Source organism: Anoplopoma fimbria, chromosome 22 (assembly GCF_027596085.1).
Source record: "Anoplopoma fimbria isolate UVic2021 breed Golden Eagle Sablefish chromosome 22, Afim_UVic_2022, whole genome shotgun sequence".
In the NCBI taxonomy this organism is placed as follows: domain Eukaryota; kingdom Metazoa; phylum Chordata; class Actinopteri; order Perciformes; family Anoplopomatidae; genus Anoplopoma; species Anoplopoma fimbria.
This window is the reverse complement of record NC_072470.1, coordinates 6,933,328-6,954,596: the sequence shown is the minus strand read 5'-3', so window position 1 is coordinate 6,954,596 and position 21,269 is coordinate 6,933,328. Positions and strand designations below refer to the sequence as shown.

Genomic DNA, 21,269 nt, shown 5'->3' with positions numbered 1-21,269 from the left:
GTGTAATGGATAATTTAGGCTGTCACAACAGGAAGCCAAATGAATGATTCTTGTATAAATGCCACTAGATTAAAATAATAACAAATATATATTTTCAATATTTATCTTGTTTTAAAGGAGGTTACTGTACATTAATCAAATTAAAAGTGTTAGAAATGATGAGAATAAAAACAGTATCTCACTGAATAAATGCAAAAAAAAAAAAAAGAAGCTTTTGTGAAATGTATTTTAATGTTCTCAATTTTAATCATCTTTTTTGATGGCAGGCTATTTTGACAGACTGACAGGCACTGGTCCATAAATCAGCCTCATCTTTCTCCACAGGGAGATTCACTGTTGTTTCCTAGGTAACAAGCACCCCCTCCCTTTCCCCTCTGTTCCTCTGGACTGTGCCACTTTTTTTCTGTGGGGGTGTACACGTGTTGTTTATCGAATAAAATAAATCCCCGTGTTAGATTTGAACCATTTATAACAACAAATTACAATTCCCTGCTATTTATATTCTAGTTTCAGCTCATAATATCTAACATGAGTTGATAATAAACGCGTAATTAATATGTAATATTTAGCGTTCACCCCTCTGGCGAAGCACAGTCAACATCTCCTCGAACTGTCAAAATCGCTTGTTGCTTCCGACCCTAGCCAAAAAAGTAGTTCGCAAGCTATCGTGTAGCCACTAATAGCTTTACTTCAACACCGTTTTTTTTTTTTTCTCCGAAACTGCAAAAAGTTTGCACACGGGGAAGAGAAAGTAAGAAAGCCCAATTGGAAGACCCCCCCCCCCCTGTTCTGCACCTACTGTTTTGTTGTGCACAGCCGAAAGAGGAAATAGCGCTCTCTGGGAGCGGCGGAGGCGGCGGCGGATGTAGCGCAGCTGGATGTGACAGGTCCGTCATCAGGTAAGCTGCAGGTAGTTAGCATTAGCAGCTAGCTTCTAGCATTTCACACATGTTACGGCGTGCACGGTGCATATGATGCTACTCCAGTATCAGAAACACTTCAGAGCTGATGATTGCTATGCTAGCTCATAATCACTGCCCACATAGATTATGCAAACAAGTAAAAAAAAAAAAAATCATATCTGCATGCGTAGTGATATGTGTATGTGTGTGTGTGTGTGTGTGTGTGTGTGTGTGTGTGTGTGTGATGTGTGTGTTATTCCTGCACAGTTAAGTGTAATGCTTTCTGCAGCATGTTCATGGCTATATTAGTAGTAATTAATGTCTATAATGAAACCACTTGGTTTGATAGTAAATAAATGCCACAAGCTTAAAATAATAAAATATATATATTGTATATATTTTTTTATCTTTAGTCAATACATCAACATAATATATGTCTTTATTATGATGGCTGTAAGAATTAAGACATATCCTCTGTGTAATGGATGGTTTAGGCTGTCACAACAGAAAGCCAAATTAAAGATTCTTGTATAAATGTCACTAGATTAAAATAATTTAAAAAATATATATTTTTTTATCTTTAGTCAATACATCAACATAATATATGTCTTTATTATGATGGCTGTAAGAATTAAGACATGTCCTCTGTGTAATGGATGATTTAGGCTGTCACAACAGAAAGCCAAATTAAAGATTCTTGTATAAATGCCACTAGATTAAAATAATAAAAAATATTTTCAGTATTTATCTTGTTTTAAAGGAGGTTACTGTACATGAATCAAATAAAAGTGTAAGAAATGATGAGATTGGAAACAGTATCTCACTGAATAAATGCAAAAAAAGCTTTTGTCAAATGTATTTTAATGTTCTTAATCTTAATCGTCTTTTTTGATGGCAGGCTATTTTGACAGACCGACAGGCTACTGGTCCATAAATCAGCGAATAGCATTCCTGTTCAAGTGTGCAAACAACCAACCAACTGTTGTGTGTTATTACTTTTTTTTCACATGCAAATATATGTGAAAAAACACAATAAACGTAATTGCACCTTGATTAATGGTTTGTTAGATTTAATTGCTGTGTACGAGGAGAAACCGAATACATAAAGCAGTTTTAATGAGACGTAAGTGGAGGCATCGTTTGAATCTATTGCGGGTTGGCAGAGCTGGAGCCTTTGCAAGGTTAATAAGTTGTGATCAGGCTAGCTGCTATGTCATGGACAGTAATTGGTCCTTGTGAAAATACAAATTGACATCTCAGAGCACGATTGCACCAGTGGAAGCAAATTAACTATCAGTATGACGATATCACTTTGGCTTGTCATTTATGGAACATATTGTGTTCATTAAGGGCGATTAAAGCAGCTGCACACTTGAGTAAGACATAGCAGTCCACGGCGAACTAGGATTCAGAAAGCAAGCTTTTTAATGTTCAATAGGATTAGAATTGAACTAACCTACAGACAACAGATAATGTAGATAATGGTGATTTAATGTAGATAATCCAGTACTTCCTGGTTGATCTTTTGTCCTCAGTTTCATTGCACAGCCTTGAACTTGCTCCAAAACACACTGGTTGACCACTCGCCTACACATCCACTTGTTTATTCTCCATCACCGTGTGCACTTGTGTGACAGGCTTATCAGAATGGATTTCAAGCGGAAGGAAGCGCAACTCTCGGCCGCTTGATATTTGATTACGGCTAATAATAGAAAAAGACAGCTGCCTTTTCATTGATCTGTCTTCGGTGCCCTATTTCCGAGTCCTGTTTTTTGTTTTTTTTCTATCTCTCTCTCTCTCTGGTTTGTAAAGAATAGAGCGTTCTCTGCTGGGCAGCATTTTTAAACCGTATTTTTTTTTTTTTATCCGTCAATTTTCATTTGCTGTAATTAGCCATTGTTTTCGGAACGCTCCTTTTTTTTTTTTTTTTTTTGTATTTGAAAATGAAGGCGATGTGGGTCAACAGAATCCTAAATCTGGTCCTGTGTGACCGAGCCAAGCCGTTTGGGGTCAAACAGGACAGGGATAATAAGAGGGGAGGGGGACACGACGTGGGGAAGGAAGTGGCTCGGCTTGTTTGTCCGCCGGGCCTTTGTTTGTTTTCCTGTCGGACAAACCTCTTTAGAAGGTAGGCTATCTGAGGTCTGCCGATGGGGGGAAAAAAGCAGGCTTGTTATACATTTATTATTCAGTAATGTGGTTATTGAGAAGTCGGTTGCAGCCAAATGAGAAATTGATAAGATTCATCTATCAGCGATGATGGAGCCGCCTGGCTTTTCCAACTTCTATTGCTCTGCATGAACGATATTGAGCCGTTTCATTTTCTGGACCCAACAGTCAAGTTTCATTCTGCAGTAATATACTGCATTCCTGCTCCTTTAATCTGCTGCATCTGTGTGTAGCATAGTGAGACTACATTCGCGGAAGGTGTAAGGTGACACTTTTGCTTTTGTCAAAGGCGGACAACCCCCGCCTCCCTGTTCATATAATGGCAGAGCGCCTGTCCATGTGATTTCATTACAGGTGCTCTGATGCCTAAGATGACGTCAGTATTCGGCGTCGTTTGCTGAGGTGGACACTTTTTTTCATGCCAGAGAGATTAATCCCCTCAACCCCCCCATCTCCCCCCGGAACCATTTGACAAATCTATTTCCTGCGGAGCATCACACTATTGAAGCATAATCAGAAAGTAAATTGGTTTGTTTATCGTTGGACTGTAAAGCATGTTTAGCCTCATTGATGTCAACGAAACACCCAGGCTGCTGCGTCATTCACAGCCTTTGTATGAGACAGAGGCAGAGAGAGAGAGAGAGAGAGAGAGACAGACACACAGACACACAGAGAGAGACAGACGGTACAGCTGTTCTATTGAATCTGGATCGAAAAGTCATGAAGCTGGTTCTCTGACTCATCAGTTCTGTGACGCTCCGGTTTCACGGCTCATGTGATGCCAACCGGCATGTCATCGGCTGGGTGGAGAAAGACGGGGTTGGGGTGGGGTGGGGGTGGGGTGGGGGAGACAGACCACGACTTCCCACGTCCCAGCCATCACCAATCTTCCTTCTTTTTTTTTTTTTTTCTTCCCCAAGCAAATTCCGATGACAAGATAAAAACAACAACAACAACAACAGAAAAACGTATTCGCCTCTGTGCAATTTTCCAGTCCAGTAAACTAAGGAATTTGACTGAAATGAAGCTCGAGGGATATCTTTGAGAAATGTGTAAAACGTACAGGTGAGGGATGGAGAAGAGGGAAGGGGTGGAGGGTGGGAGCTTCTGGAAGGTGGAGTGGATGAGTTTAGAGGACGGATGCTGAGGGGAGCTAGAGGAGAGTCGGGAGGAGGAGGAGGTGTGGTGCTCTGGTTTCCTGGGGGGGCGTTAAATGTGATGATGGAACATAGACAAGGACACGGCTGATCTTCAGTTCGCCACTGCAGCAGCTCCTTGATCGCTGCTCACTCGTGCTGTCCAGACTTCATATTCCTGAGCTGGTGTCCTATTAGGAAAACAATCCAGTGGGTGCTCATTTGAATATAACGAAGTTCGCCAGGAGGGCGATGGGGGGGAAAAAAGAATAAATAATGTAATAGCTAGTCGAGCAGGGCACGGAATTGGGGAAATACCTTTTAAGATCAGCATTCAGAGGGTTGCCACTGTAAGCACAGTTTTTCGCCCTATCACATAGAATCCTCTGATCCAATGGAGAGGCGCAAAAAAAAAAAAAAAAAAAGCTGTGATTCAGTGTAGCTGTCTTTCTATTGGCTGGAGCTGTTAAGAGGCAGGTCTTTGCCACAGGCTGGTGGGCAGGAAGGGGCTGGCTTTAGGGGTGTGTGTGTGTGTGTGTGTGTGTGTGTGTGTGTGTGTGTGGGGTGGAGGGGGGGGGCGGGGGGTTTGGCTGGAAGTGTTTCAGCCAGATAGTTGGAGTAGACACTCTTCTGCTTCCTGCCTGCCTGCCTGCCTGCCTGCCTGCCTCGCTCGCTTGCTCCCTGGCTGAGAGACTGAGAGAGAGAGTAAGAGAGAGAGAGAGAGAGAGAGAAAATCCCTGTCTAGGCATGGACCTCCGGCTGCAGCACTCGGCAGCTCGCGAGGAATGACAACAGTTCACATGGTCATTAACTCCGGTCGCTGAGGCTGAAGGGAAAAGCTGCACTGTAGCTCAGTGTCACAGAAGCGCCGGGTGCCTCCTGCGTTCGGGACAGCGGACAGACAGAGGCGCAACAGCACAGAGCTACGGGACACCAGCGTGAAAACGAGGTGGGAAAAAAGAACCGTCATATCGGCTGGCTTTATCTTTTTTATTTTTGCAAAGATTTTCTTTTTTTTTTTGCAGGAGTTTTGCTGCAGTGTGCTGCATACCAGTCCGGGTGGGGAGGGAGGAGAGGGAATGTTTTATCTGTGCGAGAGAAAGAGTGTGAGGCTGGAAAAAAAAATATATATGTGTGTGTGTGTGTGTGTGTGTGTGTGTGTGTGTGTGTGTGTGTGGGATAAATGCACAGGAGTACTGGGAGCTTGCAGCCACGCAGTAACTACGCTTACTGCAGTTTCCAGCGCCGTAATGGACTTTCTCTTTTTCGGCTCCAGAGGGAGAGGCATTATCGCAGCAGTTGACTTGCCCCCCCCTCTCTCCTTCCCTCAGTGCAAATGTCAGGAGCTTTCTCTTTTTTGCCACATGGGCTTCATATTTTTCACTCTCTAGAGGAAAAAAAAAAAACCAACTTGTCGTGTTGTGTGGCATCTGCACTGTCACTTCTTGATTCCCACAAAGTTTTTTTTTTCCTCGCACCGTAACTCTTTTGAAATCCAAATAACAAGGGCAAAGATTGTTTCTTTCAGAACCCGGTGTGATGTTTTGACACTAATAGCCGGAGCCTGGCGGGTTCTAATAAGGCCCACATCATAATTAACCTTATGTGTTAGAAGAGGCATGGTCAACGTGTCCCTAGCTTTCCCGCTGTCTATCTAGATTTAGCTCTGCGCTAGACGCTGGGCCTTGAGCAGACAAGCAGTGGACATCATCGCCTGTGTGGAAAAGGCCAGGGTGGTGTCATACAACTGGCTGTAGATCAAGGGGGAAGTGGGTGTTTTCTATCAGTTCAGCCCTTCCTGTTTTTGGGGAAAAAGAATGCTATAAGTCTCAGACAAGTACCAAGTCCTCACTGCAAGACCCTGACAGACAGGAATCCCTTTTTCTCGGAACTGACGCTCTCATGCAAATTGTCCCTCGAGATGGTATTAAAAGGATTTGATGGTCGGTAGGTTTTTTTTCAGCATGAAAGAAGGGAGTCTGATTGCTCTGTGACACGCGGGTGAGTTTGCTGAATCATTGGGCTCTTGTGTTTTCAAGTGCTGTAATTTGAGGGGCTTAAGATTTCAACTCATTTGATACGTGTTCGCTTAATGTCTCACTGTCCAGCGTAGTATTCTCCATCCTTGTTTTTTAAAGGAAAGCGAATGTGTCAACAAAAAACAGCTGCGGTAGGTACAGTGCTTTTCTGCAATTTTCACCTCCAGACCTTTAAATCAAGCGAGCTCAGGTATCCTGTTAATCATCATGTTTACCCGAACGGCGCTGTTCACCTCTGGCTGCCAACTATACTGTAATTAGCTGATGACTTGCCTGTCAGTCCTGTGTCGAAAGCAAGCAGCAGCACACAGTAAACAAGTCCATTTACAGAATACGAGGGTCTTTTCTCCCTCCTTTATGAAAAGGTAGCAAAAGATGCAAAAGGTATCATCATCTGTCCTTTGTTACGAAACGGGCCACTGATCTAGGAGAGGAAAAGCCCAGTCTCACACCATGCACTGGGCCATCGGGTCACCGTGGTTTAGCTAAGGCTATTATGATATGGGGCACACCTATCTGCTGACTCGGTGAAACACTTTTTGCGTTGCCTCTGAACAGTAGCTTAGTCTCGGTACAGCCTCTGCTGAGCCCACTCACCCATCCTTATCGCTAATGGCACTTGATGATATTGAACTCAAGGAGCCGTAGCTTATGCCAAAGACAATTTCATAAGCGTCATAACGTCCATAGCATTACACAGGAATTAGGCTGCAGGGGTGTATAGCCGCGCTCTGAAATCCTCTCTGGAGGATGCATAGGAACATTTCTTCACAAGCCGGTGATGTCACGCTGAAAGCGAAGGTTACCTCTGTTCCGGACGTTTTGATAAAGAAACCTTTACTGTTACGCTCGCTCATTTTTCCATTAGTCACTGGAAACTGAACATTTTCCTATTTCACTTCAACAATGAGGCCCTCTCTCCGCAGCCTTGAAAAAACATTGACCACTTGTCCCTCTTGGCCATGCAAATGACCGTACAAAGTGCGTTTTTTTTTTTTTACAGCATGAAATGGTAATAAATGGAAATGCAGCCACTCAGGTACCCGGCTCCTGTTTGCTCTCAAGCCGTTTTGTGTTTCTACTTTATTTCGCCGACAACACCTGGCCGATGCCCCGGCAAACGTTGTCGGGGGGGGAGCTTACGACCAATGGCAACCTGGGGGTAGCTTATCGTCTCGGCTGAACAAATACAAGCAGCCGAGATAAACTGCGGCGGCACAGACAGAGCGCACAGATACCAGACTAATGGGTTACACGCGTGGTATTCAGAGGTCAAGCCAATGACTTTCACTCGAGACGCCCCGGTCCCGCTGACTCTCATTCAATTAAGCGGACTGACCAAGATAATGCCGCTGCCAGCTGGCCTTAGTAAGCGTCAGTAATCCATAAAGTCTAGTACTGTGGTGCTTTTCGCCACATTTCTTTTTTATCAGGTCACCGTGTCTGTCCACTGTTTGTACTGAGAACACACAGAGAGGGACAAAGCCTTCTTGCAGGAACTCATGCGCTAAAGGTAAACAGGATATACAGCCATGTGCAGTATTTGCCTCTTTTTATTAGGAATGTGGTGCTGTGAAGTACATCAGTTTTGACAATTCGCCAAAGTGAGCAGCTGCATTAACATCCACACACCCAGGCTCTCTGGTATGAACATTATGGCATTTATATCAGTAAAACAAAAACCAGAACTGCAGAAACAGAACCTGGGTCAGTCAAGAGTGCTTATCTCTGAGGTCAAACACATTGGGGCCATGTTTGATTCCTTCCTACCTGCTGACCAGCCGTCTTTTCCCCTTCACGCATTGTGCTGGAAGCTCCGCCGCTAAGCTCAGCGTAAACTAAGCCAGGTCTGCATGTACACTGTAGGCGTAACGCACCGGCAGAAGCTAAGCTAGCTCGAGCCACTTTCCAAAGACAAACCAGGCTAAACCAAATCTCCGTGCATTGCCTCTCACCTCAGCTCGAGTTTTCCAGAGCAGTCATTATGACAAAGCTGTGTTTCAGTTGTTTGAGTTGCCATGCTCTTGAAATGGGATGTTGTTATACGACAGAGGTAGCAGTCGAGAATGAGAATGTATTCATTTTTTTTAAAACTGTCTGTCAAGTTGACTCAAGAATGAATAAAGGCCTAGTTTCTGAGCATCTCCCATAATATTAACAAACAAACAGTTGCTTGGACAGCAGTTCAGTTTTGCTCGGCATATTGCACAACATACACTAGTCTATATGCATTATGGGAAGAGACGTGCCGGCATGTTCCTACATGATTGTTATCGTCCCCCTACCCTCACCCACATGGCGGTCTTTTCCATCTCCAGGCCTGAACCATATGTTATGAATACCTTTCATGGCAAAAACATTGTTTGAATGTTGCCCCGTTGAGTCCCCTGTGAACTCATCTGATGACCCCACCCAACCCTTATCCAAACCGTTGGCCCACAGTGCTGTAAACCTCCGCCTTCTCCACACACACACACACACACACACACAAAAAAAAAAAAAAAAAAAGCAGATGGCTGTGTTCCCTAACCGTTTTAGCACAACTTCTTCCATCGTACACGGCCAAGTCATTTCCCAGAGAAACGGCGCCATTGTCCCTTTCCACACATTCTGACTAAGTAGGTTAGCTTGATCACAGACTTCTTATGGCTTCTAAAAATAAGAAGGGATTAATTGTTAAAGGTCAGATCTGACATGATTCTCTTACCTGACTCTCTCTTCCGCAGCGATTGGCTCTCTCCCCGGGGAGACGGTGTGAAATTAAATCCTGCCTTTGGAGAGCGGAGCCTCGGCGTCAGTGCGTTCGGGCTAGGAAGCATCTCATCTCATTTCACATGATCAGCACTAAAGTGGGACAATATGATTAGCGAGACAATGCTATGGGTCTGGATTCGTATGCTTGGAACAGTTTAGTGGGTTTGTGGGGTGATTTCAAGGGGGAGGCATCTTTCTGCTGGAAAATCTACCTGTCCTTTTGACCGGAGGAAAAAAAAATCACAGTCTGGAGGATTATTTATTCGTAAGCAGTGATGTATAGTTTTGCCCCGATGCTCTTTTTGAGTTTCTCTCCTTTTGATATTTAAGACATCAAAACAAAACTACAAACAGAATTCAGAATTCTCCAATTAAAACTACGAGACAAAGATAATGAACCTGAAGACCTGAACGACTGTATACCTGTATGACCGCTGAGGGTTTTTGTGAAAGGATTTCTTCTCCTCTTTTACAGTAGTGTAAATGGTTTGGGCACAAGTCTCAACTCGCCTTCATTAAATCAAGTGGAGCTTGTCATATGCCTTTTTAGAGGGTTGTTCAGAAATGGTTCTCACAGTACTTAATGTTTTTTTTTTTGGTGTTTCGCTCCTCGTCTGTTTTCCATGGACGCTTACGTATGTTTCAAACAGTAACAGGGGGGTGGTGGGGGGAGATCTTTTAAAACCAGAGCCGCATGTTTTTACAACCCTCAGTCCGGTGTCCCTCAACCCCTTTTTTTTTTTTTTTTTTTTTTTTTCCCGCCCCCCAAGTTAGCAGCAAAAACATTTCCAGATGTGCCAAGAAAAAGAGCTCCTTGCGCAGTAGTAGCTTATTAATGGATTTCCTACGCTCCAGCTAAAAGGTCACTTCCCCCAGATTGTTGCTCCACCTATGTGTGTGTCCCCCCCCCCCCCCCCCGCTTCTCTCCCTAGACAACGGACGGACACACACAGAAGACCGTCCCACGTGTCGATGTCAATGAGCCGGTATCTAATTCGGAACGGTGGGAGAGCGGTGAATATTGCTGGACTCTGGGCCGCGTCATAATCGCGTCTGGCAGCGGCATATGCATCTGTCTCGGTCCCTCTGTGGCTGCTGGACGGCCGCCCGGAATAGTGCTGCGCTGCGCGGTTTTCTATTGGCTGCTACATCCCGCCGTGCATGGCTCTACAGGGCAGGGTTGGACCCCCGGGGCCTTTTTCTTTTTCTTTTTTTTTTTCTTCTTCTTATCCTATCTCTGCTCCGACTCCATGCTCTCGTCCACACGGTCTCAGGGGCGTGGACGCTTCTGCCTTTTGTATTCAATATGCCAGATAGCCAGTGGGCTCGTAGTCACCTCGTACAATGGCACACGGCCGGTAATGCGGGGGACTTCAACTCAAGTGGCTTCCTGCGTAACCCTCACAGCTGCCTTTTCTCCGGTTCATCAGCCCCTGCACTCCCTCTGGGGCAGTACGCACACAAATTCAGATTGACATGTATACACAAACACTGTGAACGCCTGTTGAAAGCCCATTAGCTAAATGGTCGCCTGTCATATTTAGCAAACTGTTTTTTCTCACTCTGTTTGTTTCTCTCTTTCCGTCTCTTTCTCTTCTCCATTTTTACAGATCGCTGACAGAAAGTGCCTTGTGAGACAACGTCGTTACTTGAAGATCCCCCCCCCGCTGGGCGTTTCTTTTCTGAAGAGGCTCTCCAGGTTTTTACCCTCCGCAGTCGTGATAGGATTGAGCCGCAAACAACCCTGACCTGTTTGTTTGTCCTCGCCCTGTGCTCGGTGTGAAGAAAAAAACCCCCGAAGTGGAGCGGTGGAGCTACTCGCACCGCTGGCCAAGGTGCCAAAGCTCTGAGACTCTAGGTGGTGAAGACTTTTAAACAATAGGAAGCCACATACTTAGTGTTTCAAATCTGTGCCATTGCACCTCAAAATAGCACCACTTTTGCCCCCTCCCCCTCCCCCTCCCTCCCCCCCCCCCCTCCTTCCCCCAAGACATCCACCCCTTGCACAGATATCATCACTCATACAAAAAGGTCATTTTGGAGACATTGTGTAGAACAAGTAGAGCTTGTCTCTGAGCATGCCCCCTCTGCCGTGTCAGGGGTCTGCACATGAGACTTACTGATTGATGAACAATAAGCCGTGTGACTGACAAACTCCACTACAGCAGTGCAGTCCCATGCACCGGGACACGCAGACTTTGCCAGTCCATTACCTCCACTTTCCCGTCCCGCAAGGACAAACCCCATCCACTGACCTGAAGCAGATCACTTTTAGCCGCATGTTCTTTCAGTTTTAGTCGTTGTGAGTTTTATTTTTTTTTCTCCACTTGGAACACTTTTAAAACACCTCCTCAAAAGGATCGCCTCCTTCCTAGAAACCAAGTGGGTCCACTCCACCCCAGCTCCACGGCCAGTGCTGCTGACATGGCTCTAAACATTGCCTCGATACGGGACACAAAATGGCTGACCCTGGAAGTGTGCCGGCAGTTTCAGAGAGGGACTTGTTCACGCAGCGATGAGGAATGCAAATTCGCCCATCCGCCCAAAAGCTGCCAGGTGGAGAACGGAAGGGTGATCGCCTGCTTTGACTCGTTAAAGGTAAGGGCTTTTAGATAGAGCGGGGAAAATGCTAAGTTCTGTTGGGATCTTTTGTTCTGTTCTTCTCTCCCCAGAGTATTACAAACTGATTTTTTTTTTGTGTCATGACTGCCTGGCCCCAATTAACACTGCAGAAATCATCACCGTTTCATGGTTATTTAAAAAAAAAAAAAAAAAAAAAAAAAAAAAAAAAAAAGCAAACAACTGTAACAGTCAAACGATTTCGAGCGAATATGAATAATTGGATCTCATCTGCGCAGCACCGATGTAGTATCTGCCATCAAATGTTACAGCTTTGTGGTTCCTAATGGTCGGTGGGTGTAGGTTGTCTGCTCAAATTAGCATGTGTGTCAGGTCTCCATGCTGCGCTGCAGTTAGAAGACCAGCCTGACCTATGAAGCTAAAGGCCAGAGAGGTCTGCTGTCACGTTCACTGCCACCACAGGTGTGTGTGTGTGTGTTTTAGTTTTTTTTAATACGGTAAGTTCTTCTAATGTTACCATGCCGTGTCCATCATCTGTTTATGTGGGCTAACATCCGATCGCCTAAAGTCTATTCCTGGGTGCACGTCAGCTGTCACACACAAGCAAGAACCAACGTAAACAGCCGGAGCTTGTTGTGTCATGTTTGTTTCTCACAGATCCATTTTCAAGATGTGGTAAATCCGATTTTTTTTATTTTTTTTGTCAGAATCTCAATTTGTTAATTATTGACTACATTTGGTCGATACAGAAATCCATAAGATGCCTTAAAGCCACGTTAAAGTATTTATTCCTTTTAATACAGCCCTGTAGTTTATTTGTTGACCCCCACTCTTGTTGCACAGCTCGCTCTTTATAAGTGGTCAAATATCTTAAATTAGCGTACACTCTCATAGTCTCCCCAATTATAGCAAGGTCGCTTCATACAAGCTGCAAATAAAGCAACTGCATCCAGGAGTAAGCCATTATTTTCATGCTGCGTTGAAATATATATATATATATATATATATATATATATATATATATATATATTAAAAAACAAAACAGCAGTGACAATGATAAATAGCCAAAGAAACTAGAGCAGAACACTGAAACTGTGTGGAGTTGGTCTTTTTTTATTTATTTTTAAAGGATGAACTGTAGCACAAATACAGCAGTGCAGTCCGTGGCGTGTGCATTGCACAATTTTTCAAGGTTGCGTTCGAGGTCAAAGAGACTAGATTCCCATCATGCAAATGGGATTTGCATTAAGTCTGACGCGGTAGATTTTCCCATGTGTGGAAAAATTGTGACCCTATGCTGACTGAAACCTCCTGGTTAGCTTTGCACATGTTTTCATACTCCAAATCCATTAAGATCTCTGGAGTGTGTAAAAAAAAAAAAAAAAAAAAAAAAAAAAAAAGCCCTCCTCGTCACGCGACGCTCATGGTCAATTTATTGGAAACAAGCGGTCGTCCGTGATGCTGTCAGCTGTTTTTTTTCCTGGCCAAGACTCCTTGCTCACGGAGTTATCGCTCGCAGCCACTCATTGAGTGACATTCCTTCCCAGATGCCAGATTTTTTTTGCGAGCCGTAATGCCGCCATGGTCTGACAAGCAAACAGCTGACTCCGATCGGGATCGATTTGTCGGCCTGACACGGATCCTCCGCGAAACGACATGACTTTATCTGTTCATCGAAACCTCCAACCAGTCATCCCTGACTGAGGGGAGCTAAATGACCGGAGAGCACTCAACCTCACGCTGGTGCCACCTTTCATTTAGATGTTTTCCTCTAGAAGTAGTGGCAACTCATGCATCATCTGTACCCTAATGTGCAGAATGCCTGTGCATGCAGTGTGCACCAGAGATGTCTCTCAGAGGCAGCTGTAAAGAATCGTATCTTTTCACCCCTGTTTTTTTTTAATCTAGGAATTTTTACTGCTGTCTTTGTAGGCAGCTCTGGGTAAGGACAAATCGGCTAATGCAGCCGATTTGCAGACAGATCTGACCACTCGCTCTCTCTGCCTCTCTTTTCACCATGCGACCCAGAGTCAGAACGAGAATACAGGATTCTCTGTACTTTTAAACTCCAACTCGCCCCCTTTCCCACACGGACTCTCCTCGTGACAGCCCAGAGAATGAGTGCTTTATTATGCATTAGGAAATGTGTTTCGCTCCACGGCAGGCCGATTTCCACCCCATTACGCCCGTATCGTCTTCTCGTTCTGATAGGGTTATCACGCCAGGGTTGTGCACTGCCGGGCGTGACTTTGGCCAATGATCAGAAGGGGGGGGGTCCTTTTCATAAACAAGTGAAAGGTACGGATCAGGAGAGGAGTAGAGTAGGAGGGGTAAAGGCTTGTTGTCGCTCTTGTCAAGCAGCAGTAGGCAAGCATGCCAGCTCAGTGGAGAATTGAACAGCTCTGGTTGTTGTTTTCAGAGTTGGTAAAAAAGAAAAAAAAAAGCACTCCTGCCAAGACAATTGCTCCCTTATAATAGCCAAATCTCCAATTTGCACTTCGTTACGTCTCTTTGTTTATTTTGGATGTATTTTGACATCATTTATAATATTGATCCAGTTTTCAAAAACTTTAAAAAATGATGTATATGTATGCTGAGATTCATTTTTTATTTACTTGGTGTTTGGGTAGCACAATTTCATCTTCTGAACCGTTAAAGGTTATCTATCATGCATTTCAAAACACAATGCAGTGGATTTAGTCAGAGGTTGCTGGGGTATAAATGACATTTGAGAGCGTAATTCAGTTATTGCCCCTGCGTGTGCATCCAAACCTTATTGACCAGACCTGGAGAACAACTGGGGCCTTTCAGGTTGCTGAGCGGCAAAGGGAAAAGGGACGGCTGTAGCGGGGATTGGGAGAAGCCAAACAGCGGCAACAAGTTCCAAAGATATGTGAAGTCTTCGGCGACCTAAATACCTGCTTTTTGCATTTTTTCTGTTAGTCTGCTTTGCACGGGACGAATGACGATGAGGAATCGCTCCTGCCTCCTCGATCAGACACCTTGCAGCGTCCCGACTCCGCCGCGCTGCTCTCAGCACTTTTTTTATTTATTTTTTTGTCCTCCTGCTCGACACTGTGGGCTTTCGAAATAGTCTCTCTATGCTACATTTGTCATCTCTCAAAATAGGACAAGCCGCTTCATCTCTGTCCAACTAAAAGCTGCATTCACAGTCGGTCGGTAGACGTGATACGGCCGGCCAGGTATCGTTCATTCCCATTGAGACGTGGCATGAAAAAGCTGACAGCGGTGACCTCAACAACAAGAGAAACAGTAGGAAATGTTACCACTGTCCCCCCCCCCCCCCCATACTCTTTAAATTAGCCATTTCTCTTTAAACCCACATCACTTGAGGTCTGTCTCTGCTTTTATCTTGTAAATTAGGAACATTTCATGCAAATTTAAAACAGACAGGTTTGGTGGCTGCCACATTTAAATGTCTTGTTAGAATACAAATTGTTAAAACAGACTCCCATACAGGTAGATGATTTAAAAGTCTTAATATATTCCAGTTAGAAAGATTAAAATATCATTCTTTTTCAAGCCGAACAGCCCCTCCTTGAAACACCAATCAACACAGGCACAACTGCGTCTCCAGAAGCATCACCAACGATGTGTCTTTGTTGAAGCCTTTTTTTTTTTTTTTTTTTTTCCTTTAGGGCTCTTTGATACTTGTTGCGGTGTGACCATGGAAACCGTGACCTAGTGGTGGGTGGGTGGTGGAGGAGGAGGAGGAGGAGGAGGAGGGGGCTGGAGGAAATGAGCGAGGATACCTCCGTTAATGGAGTAAATGCGATCACAGCGGTCATGTGATGATGTCACACTGGCTGTGCCTCTCTGACAGTAGTCTTTTATTCCTCGGCCTTCCCAGTTCTCTCTCTGTAGTACTACCTCTGACCCTGCTGACTTATACTTCCTCCCTGTGCACTAAAACGCTGTTAACGTCCAGAGCGTTTGTCTGAGTTTACGTGTTTGACTGCTTGTCAATGCACAAATATGACATAAACAAAAAATGTGTCAAGATCTTTTCAAAACACAAGGTGTTGGACCTTTACACAGCAGATCAGAGGTCTGATAACGTTGTCTTTTTCAGATCTTCTCCCCCACTTCTTCTCTTTGTACCAGTCAGATTTTACCAGGTGACCTCCACGCCTGACTGAACTCCCAATAGTCCGGGAGGTGGGAGGTGGGAGGTGTGGGAGTGTGTGTGTGTGTGTGTGTGTGTGTGTGGTGGTGGGGGGGGTCAGTCTGGTGCATCCTGGTACTATCATGTTTCGTCAAGCTGCGGTTGTCATAAAGAAAAGTGGCCGAGCAGGAGAAACAATAGAAGCTACTTTCAGGTGTGAGGGGCATTTTCGTATCTGTGTCCCAGACTTGCAGCAGTTTCCCCCCACCCCCCCCACCCCTCCTTGCCCTGGGGAGTTTGAGGTGCCCTGGTTTCTCTCACTTTGTAAGAACATCTTAATCCGGATTTCACTTCAAAAGAGCACAAGTGGGGGGGGGGGGGGGGGGGCTGAACCAGGCAACAGGGGGAAGGTGTTAAAATCTGAATTGCCACGAGAGTAAAGTAAAAAGGGGAAAGAGAAGAAGTGATTCAAAACGAAGGAGTGAAGAAATAAAGGCGGGAGCAAGTGACGGGTCCAGCCAGGCGGGGAACCACAGCGACGTTTTTAAACCAATTATCAAAGATCGTAATCACGATCCTGCAGGAAAGTGCCATAGACCTTCAGTTCATCTGTCACTCCAGAGCTAGCAGTCCAGACAGAAAGCAGACAGTGAAACCTAAAAGCTAAGGGGACACCTAAGAAGTTTTCAGATTCCTCTGATTTAACTACAGCCGCCTCCTCTGGGCTTAATACATTTGCATTTTCTTTCGGGGATCCTTAGGAAGCTTCAGTGAACATGAACTTTATGCCCATGGCCTCCACCCCCCCTCCCTCTCCTCTCTTGTTTTAAAAGATGGGCTCGGCCGCATTCCTCAGCGTAATCCTCTCGAACTGGGCCACACCCTGGGCAGAGCAAACATGTGGAGGGGGAATGCTGGCGGCGCAGCAGGAGTCGGTGTTCCCCCAGGGGTCATTCACACAGACACAATGAGGCACTGACTCGGGCTTAACGCGGGGCCGCAGCGGACGCGGCGTGCTTTGATGAGCCTCGAGAGACCCCCGCCGCCGCCGCCGCCGTGCCTTTAACAGGCCTCTTCCTACGGCAGACACATGCGCGCACACTCGCTTGTCTTCGCCCTGTGCAAACCATGCCAAATTTCATTTGATCCATGTGATTTCACCCCCTTCGGCCCCTCCACAGCCCCCACAGCCTGATCCGAAAACAAGCTCCAAAGATAGGGCGAGATAAGAGAGGGAGGGAGGAGGGAGGAGGATCAGCTCCCTGTTGAAGTCTCATGACCCAGGTCCAGTTAGGTCTCACTAGAAAGGTTGGATACCAATAATAAGAAAAAACATTGATTTTGTGTAAATTAGATGATTTGAACAACCATTAATCTCCGTAATAGACAAGTGTGAGATGCACTGAGCCACGCACAATGGCTATATTTATGTAACGTTTTTTCCTAAAGCACTTTTATAAGGTCATCAAGCTAAATCCCTAAACATTTATCAGTTTTCATCAGGTTTAAAGTCTCAAAACCTGTTGAAGCCAACAAGTTTAAATGCACCTTTTTCTTCCATTAACTTCCATTTTCTGTCTTCCTGTGACGTAACATTTGTGTATGTATCTACACAATTTTTTTTTTTACCCGGTATTAATAATAACAAAGGTTATTGATGTGACTACGGACTACACAGTGTTGCACTGCACTGATGTCGATCAGAGAAGCTGACATTGTAGCGGACATGTTGGCATTTTAATTGGGCCACTGCTCTGACCCACATCTGTGTGTGTGTGTGTGTGTGTGTGTGTGTGTGTGTGTGTGTGTGTGTGTGTGTGTGTGTGTGTGTGTGTGTGTGTGTGTGTGTGTGTGTGTGTGTGTGTGTGTGTGTGTGTGTGTGTGTGTGTGTGTGTGTGTGTGTGTATGAGATAGAGTCTGCTTCATCCCCACGTTTCTCTTCTCCCTCTGGGTCTAACTACAGAACTGGACTGTAGACACTGGGATTCTCAGAATATTCAGACATTACATGAAATTAATTAGATCCATTAGTTCTGTAATACTCTTTTTTGACTCCACTAAATCTGTTATATATTTCTTATCATAGGGTTTTGTGGAATACTCAGCTCCGATTGGTCAATTACAGTCTGTTATTTCTGTATAGCCGGCCGCTGCTATGAATAACAGTCAGTTGCTATGGACACAGTTCTGATCTAGATACACAGCGAAGGGACTTTTTTCTTTAGCGGAAGCAATAAATAATTTGCGACGGTCAGAGTTAACTTTGCAACAATGACCGAACCGCTGTACATTATTATCCCTCACTTGTTTCATTGAGAGTGTGTGTGTGTGTGTGTGTGTGTGTGTGTGTGTGTGAACTCACAGTTCATATACTTGCTGTCTGTACTGGTTTTACAGTTTTCTTTTTTTTTGCAACAGGGATCTTTGGTGAACATTTCTGCCCTTTTATGTGGGCAGCCGAACTAAAAATATACCACAGAAACAAACAGCTGAGAATAGTCGGGGTAGTGGTACACGTGAAGGGAGCTTTGTGTCTAAAATCAAGCAGGAATATTCCAGACATGCTGCTAAATAAACTGCAGATAGAATTTAGACATATATAATAATAATGATACCAAAGGGTCATAAACAGGGCTTTAGTTACGTAATATAAGAATCCTGTCTCTTCACCACTCTGCCAATACACAGCCTTTGTTATATCACAAACTGGAGTTCTAGTTTTGAACAGAAAATGTATGGCACCACCGTCGGTCATGTCAATTTGAATAGTAGGTGTTCGTCACCCAAATGAGCCGCCTGCACCATGATGGAGAGACTGAGCGCTGAAAAATCTGTCCATCTGCTGTACCAGTGTCTCACCTGGTCTCAATCCACCCACCATCTCTGAGTCATCCTCTTTTTTTTTTTTTTTTTTTTTTTTTTCCCAATCTCTCTCCGCTGCCCACAGTGCTGATAAAGTACTAGATTCTCTGCAATCTTTTTTTTGTTTTTTTCCTCTTTGTAAAAAAAATTAAATCAGTGCTGCAGAATCAATGCCATCCTCACATTTGGTGATGTCCAATCCAGCTGGACTCAAACCCCCGAACTGCTGCAGTGGAACTGTGAGCAGCTCTGCAGTAAAGCTGAAGGCAGATCTATGGCGAGTCAGGCGGGAAGCTCTCTGCGGGCTCGACCTTTAGTATCGGCCTCATTAATTATTGATACGTAGTTTCATCATCAGCCATCAGACGGACTCAGGGTCGTCCTAATCTTGTTCCTTCTGAGGGTAGCATTTATTTGGCTGCTCTGTTCAGCCGTATCCTGATTACTATTAAAAATGTATATCGTGCTCGGCAGATCAATGGCTCCGGAGATTCTTACCGCTATGCTCCTCGCGTTGCCGGCATATAGTACACGAGCCTACGGCGTCTGCTGTGGCCCAAATTAAACATAAAAAAATGTGTTTGACTCCTCCCACCGGGCTTCTTTTGAAATGTCCTCTGATTGTAAAAATGACAGACTTACAAAGACACAGAGCTCAAGATGCTCCACAATCATCCCCCCCCACACACACACACACACACACACACACACCTAGGGAGCCACAAACAGTTAGACAGACAGGCCCAGCTGTCTCCCAGGGGCCAGCCTTTATAATGAGACAGAGATCTTCTTAATTGGCTCGATCTAATGAGGCAACAGAAATGCGATCTTAAGGGGCCCTCCACTTTTTTTTTTGTCTAAATGACTATTAGACTGGGTCAAACAGGCTGTTTCAAACCAACCTTAGCATGACATCCCAATCCCATGTGAGGATTGTGTCAGTACAGAAAACGTCTCCTGCCTGCATGTTGCTATGTCAGTATCAAAATAATTCCATGTTGACAAAGTGAGTAGTATGAGCAGCTGACAGTGATTGACATGAGCCTGCGTGCTATAAAGCCTGTGTAAGTGACAGTAACAGAGTGTGCACTCATTCCTTCTCCGAGGAAGGGTTCTTGTTTTGACTCCTTTCCTATTCAGGCTTGACGCAGAATCGAAACTTCTCCAGTCAAACAATACCTGCATTTAAATGTATTTTTAACCTAATATATAGAAGAAAAAAAAAATGTAATTAGCTCACAGCCAATTACTGCAATCGTTCTCCTATTTAACGGGTTGGTGTAATGGGTTCACTACATCAGCAGCTACAACCCCTACTGCCATGGGCGTGGTGAAGTCGTGAGAGCTGGTAGTTCAGCGTGCCAAGATGGCCGCCAAGACGTTTGAAAGTACACCACACGCCTGTCGCGCATGTGGTGACGGCATTAACGGCGACTAAACGCTTTGCATGTACGTGATGGGCATCGAATGAAGTAGGAAAAAAAAAAAAAAGAAATGTCTTTTGGTATCTGTCTCGCTTCAAGGGGCACCGATAGTGCAAATTTCCCCGCTGCGGGACTAATAAAGGATTATTTTATCTTATCTTATCTTAGTGTCATTATTTATACCATACCCAGCCCTAGTTGCAGTGATGGAATCCGAATTAAAGCTGGAATTTATTGTGAAAAACACAATCTCCAAACTAGCACTTTTAAAAAGCTGCTCCTCTCTCCCGGACACACTTACTTTAAACTCTTAATTTGCAGCTCTCATCGTACGCATAACGAAGAGGCAATCATTTACTCGTTGAGGATTGAGGATAAGGACTGAATCAAGAGTGATGAAATAATGCAGAAAAACTCTTGATTACCCCAAAAACAATCTTGCTGTTGCAGTCAAACGCCGGGAGGTTACAGTAGACAATTTATTCAAGGCCAATCTAGCTTTTCCCCATAAAACATCAGGTCTAATAGGCCCGAGCGTAGCTGCTCCAAATTGGGCTAATCTGATAGAGCTTGGCAGGATGAAAGTCTCCGAGTCGGCGTAAATGACTCTTGTATTAGTGAATGAAAGGCTTCCAGCTGTCTTGTTAGAGGGAAAGCGGCGTGTTGTTGTAAATGTTTTCCTACCAATACACACTCTGCTAATTGAGATTTGACGCTGCTTCTTGAACGATGCTTTAACAGAACTCCATGTCTATTATTAAAGCATAAAACGTATATTTTTCCTTACCGGGAATAGCGGCATACACACCCTAGTTTATTTCTGAGATCCGGGGGAACGTGGCGATGTCACCGCCGAGAATAGGAACACAAGCTGTCAAAGCCTCAGAATCTCTTGATGCCACAAAACGCGCACGGTAATGTGTACTATTCTCAGCAGGGATTGTTTTTTAATACCCAGCCCAAGCTAGAGGTATTATTTGTATCACACCCGTCTTCCCTTTCCCCCCTTCCACACTGTGTGGCCATACCATAAAGGTCAACCTCAGGTCACAGCAGCATATCTTTGCCTATGTGTGTGTGTGTGTGTGTGTGTGTGTGTGTGTGTGTGTGTGTGTGTGTGTGTGTGTGTGTGTGTGTGTGTGTGTGTGTGTGTGTGTGTGTGTGTGTGTGTGTGTGTGTGTGTGTGTGTGTGTGTGTTTGGTCAGACATGTGGGGGGGCATGCAAAGTTCATGGTCGAAAGTGAGATGGCCAATTTCACACCCAGCAGATGCCTGCA

General features: G+C 44.8%; 1 protein-coding gene across 1 annotated transcript in view; it reads left to right on the top strand.

Moving 5' to 3' along the window:
* Window positions 1-10,990: 10,990 nt before the first annotated feature.
* LOC129111609 (muscleblind-like protein 2a) overlaps window positions 10,991-21,269 on the top strand; it is a 35,784-nt gene continuing 25,505 nt past the window's right edge. Inside the window, 1 exon segment of the mRNA XM_054623625.1 lies at window positions 10,991-11,598. Within this exon segment, the coding sequence (XP_054479600.1) occupies window positions 11,425-11,598 (174 nt within the window). The 5' untranslated portion in view covers window positions 10,991-11,424.